Source organism: Notothenia coriiceps, unplaced genomic scaffold (assembly GCF_000735185.1).
Source record: "Notothenia coriiceps isolate Sejong01 unplaced genomic scaffold, NC01 NC01_scaffold00026421, whole genome shotgun sequence".
Classification (NCBI taxonomy): Eukaryota; Metazoa; Chordata; class Actinopteri; order Perciformes; family Nototheniidae; genus Notothenia; species Notothenia coriiceps.
The window spans coordinates 1,232,290-1,235,297 of NW_011359122.1; the positions used below are offsets into that span (position 1 = coordinate 1,232,290).

General features: G+C 41.5%; 1 protein-coding gene across 1 annotated transcript in view; it reads right to left on the reverse strand.

Annotated features, from left to right (window-relative positions):
• The window catches only part of LOC104956944 (low-density lipoprotein receptor-related protein 1-like), a 22,745-nt gene extending 20,297 nt beyond the window's left edge, over nucleotides 1-2,448 (reverse strand). The window contains exon 1 of the mRNA XM_010784524.1: nucleotides 1,440-2,448. Within this exon, the coding sequence (XP_010782826.1) occupies nucleotides 1,440-1,512 (73 nt within the window). The 5' untranslated portion in view covers nucleotides 1,513-2,448. The remainder of the gene's footprint in view (nucleotides 1-1,439) is intronic.
• Between the last annotated feature and the right edge of the window lie 560 nt (nucleotides 2,449-3,008).

The following is a 3,008-nucleotide window of genomic DNA, read 5'->3' on the forward strand; positions in this document are numbered from 1 at the left end:
TTGGATTAATGGTCTCCCTGTGTCCAGATGTTACATACTGATGGAGGAGGTAGGAGGGGCTTGTAAAATCAGCTATGGCTTTTACTTTGAACAGGCTCCATCAAAATCTAATGAAACTTACATAAGATCTCCCAACACAGAGAGGGTCAGGAGCTATTTTTGTAAAGACATTGGCAGCATTAACTTTAGCTTCAGTGGCAAAATCTAGGTTCTAATGTGTTGCTTTTGCTTTAGGCATGAAAGTAAACATGGGCTAAAAGTGGGAAATTAACATTGAGTCACATTGATATTACAAATGTTTTTCATAAACACAGCTGTCAGGACTGTGCTGGAGGGGACAGAGGACATCGCTACTAGTGCATGACTTTAGTATTTTAAACTCACAAAATATTATGGATGAGTCTATGGACTCCAGAAAAAGATAAATTCTGATTTTAGCATGTGCCTTCTTGATAAACCTATTTCATAAGACTATGTATGCAGGAGCAACATTAAATATTACCTATGGATATATCTGTAGAATACATGTGCTATTTTGTACCTCTAGATTTCCATTCAAGTGCTCAAGAAAGAAATAGCAGGCAGTTAGTTCAACAGGTCTGCACTGCATTGTCACAGAAGCAATGGTGCCTTTAATATCTCATTATTACCATCAGGGATTCGGGAGTATTAAGGAGCTCCCGGGACGTAACAGGATCACTATTCATTTCACTAGCACACAGTACCTGGCTGTCACTGAGTTGTGATTCCCAGCAGCTCTGACGCTACACGTCGGGACAAGCCGCGCCATTAATATTACACCTTTACGAGCAGACACAACTGTTGTTTTCATGCGCGAGGAGGAATTGAAAACAAACATGAAAGCTGATCTGACCGACGGCTCCCACAGGTTTTTATAGGAAAGCCTGCTGCTTTTTATTTTTCCCTTGAAACAACAGCACGTTTGAATTGTAGCTATCAGCTGTAGCCATACAGACAATATACATGCGGATTGTGTTTTTGTTGAAAAAAAATATGAGGGATATAGCCATTTTGTCGCAGTCAATCAGACAATATGTCGTTTTGTGGAGATAGATCGTTCATGCAAGTGTTGCCTTTTACCTGCTGGGTATTCTAACATTGAGAAACCTCACTATCTGCCATCCTTGCAGACAGGCCCATTCTGTCTGCTCAGACTGCTAAAAAAAAAACGCAGACTGGTTTTAAGCAAATCAACACGCTGCTTATTTGTGCAGTTTGATTAAAGGTTTTCCCAAATATCTATCTCTTCCTCTGAGAAGACCGTTGTGAGCACAGTTATTGTGAAGCCAAACCTATCTGCTGTGTTGGCTCCAACTCTGGTGAACATAGGCCTGTGCACAGATGCTTTGCAGGGGGAGCAAAAGTGGTCATGCTTTCACGAGTATCACAATGCAAGATAACACAACAGGCTTTCTTACCTACGGTTGCACCGTTAGGAGATATGATCTCCAAGCAGAGTATACATCCCAAGTAGAACAACCTCATCGCCATCTCCTGAGCAATGCTCGGCGGCACTGCTGTTAGAAAGGAATAGAGGAAAAGTTGGCTGGATTTCTAAAACCTAAAAGCCCGAGGAACCACCTCATCCGAACCCCTCCAATGGTCCGGGTGCGATTGTCCGTTGAGCTGCACCCTCAGCACGGTGTCCGCTTCAGACGGGCTTCAGCAGTAAAAGAAGAGTGGCTACAGCCCGGCGAGGCTATAGGTAATGCAGTAGCACAGTCATATATATTTATAATTGATTATCGGCATTCAAACATGATGCACAGGGTAACCTCTGTCTAAGTGCTTGCTGGGGTCTCTGTTTCAGCACACCATGCCACTGGAGTCGTCCACACGTCCAAACGCACTGTAGCAGCCTCCGGATCCGTTCAGCTCATTCCGTGCCAAACTAAAAAGAAAAAGTAAAAGCGTATTTTCCCCTCGGAGCACCAATGTCTCCCTTTGCTTGTGGTTGCATGAGTGGATGGTGAATCTCAAGCTCCAGGACTGTGGACGAGCCCGTGACGTAAGCTCGACTCCTCCAAAAATGGCATAACTAAGCGGCGAGCACCGTCTGCGCATGCGCTAACACACCTCCTTTTCTCCTATTTCATGCGCTTTTTCACCAACCGTGGAGGTGGGAGAGAGTCGCCGCTGCCTGCAACTGCGCTACGAGATCAGCCATGTTGGCTCAATATTTCAAAAGAATCGTGATTCCTTTCGTTATGAGAATACTTCAAAGCAAATTGAACACCTGTGCAACCCTGACATGCCCGCAGTGTTCACCCCTAGTTCAACAATTATTCGTCTGCAGGTGTTTAGTCAAATCTAGGAAATACATTTTCTACCTATAAAGGGATATGTCAGTTAGAAGTACATTTTCACGCCATGCAATAATGTAACAAGGCTGCTTTTTTGTATCAATCATATTTTTTACTGTGACTCTAATAGTATTATGTTATTATTTTGAATCACATTTGATAAAGAAGGCCTGCAATAAATTCTGGCATTCAATGGTTTTATTTTCATGCTCAAGCATTCAGAGTTGATCAAGATAGCAGGCAGCCAGGCCCTTCAACCTCTGCATTCTTCACTAAATCATGCCCCCTGGTGGTAAATAAAAAAGTGACAAGGGTATGATTGCTTTGATATGGATATGTTTTTGGCTGAGTAAAAAATACAATTGCCCAACAAGTTATAAGTTAAGATTTAAAAAAAGATGATTCTGTAGGTCAGATAAAGACTTCACCTAAAGTATACAATCTATTTAACAATCAGATTACAATTAGGCAGACATTATTCCAATAAGCTAGATAATTGTTTTTAAAGTTTGTTAAGGTCCACTTTATCCAGTAATTTTGCGCTGTTTGAGTATAATACAAGCAAACTATACAGATAGCTGGATCTGGATTTTAAAATATGAATAAATTAAGAAAAGGATGTCCCTTACAGGAAAATATAGTTGGCTTTAATACAAATTCAAGATTTTTCACAAGACACCAGTT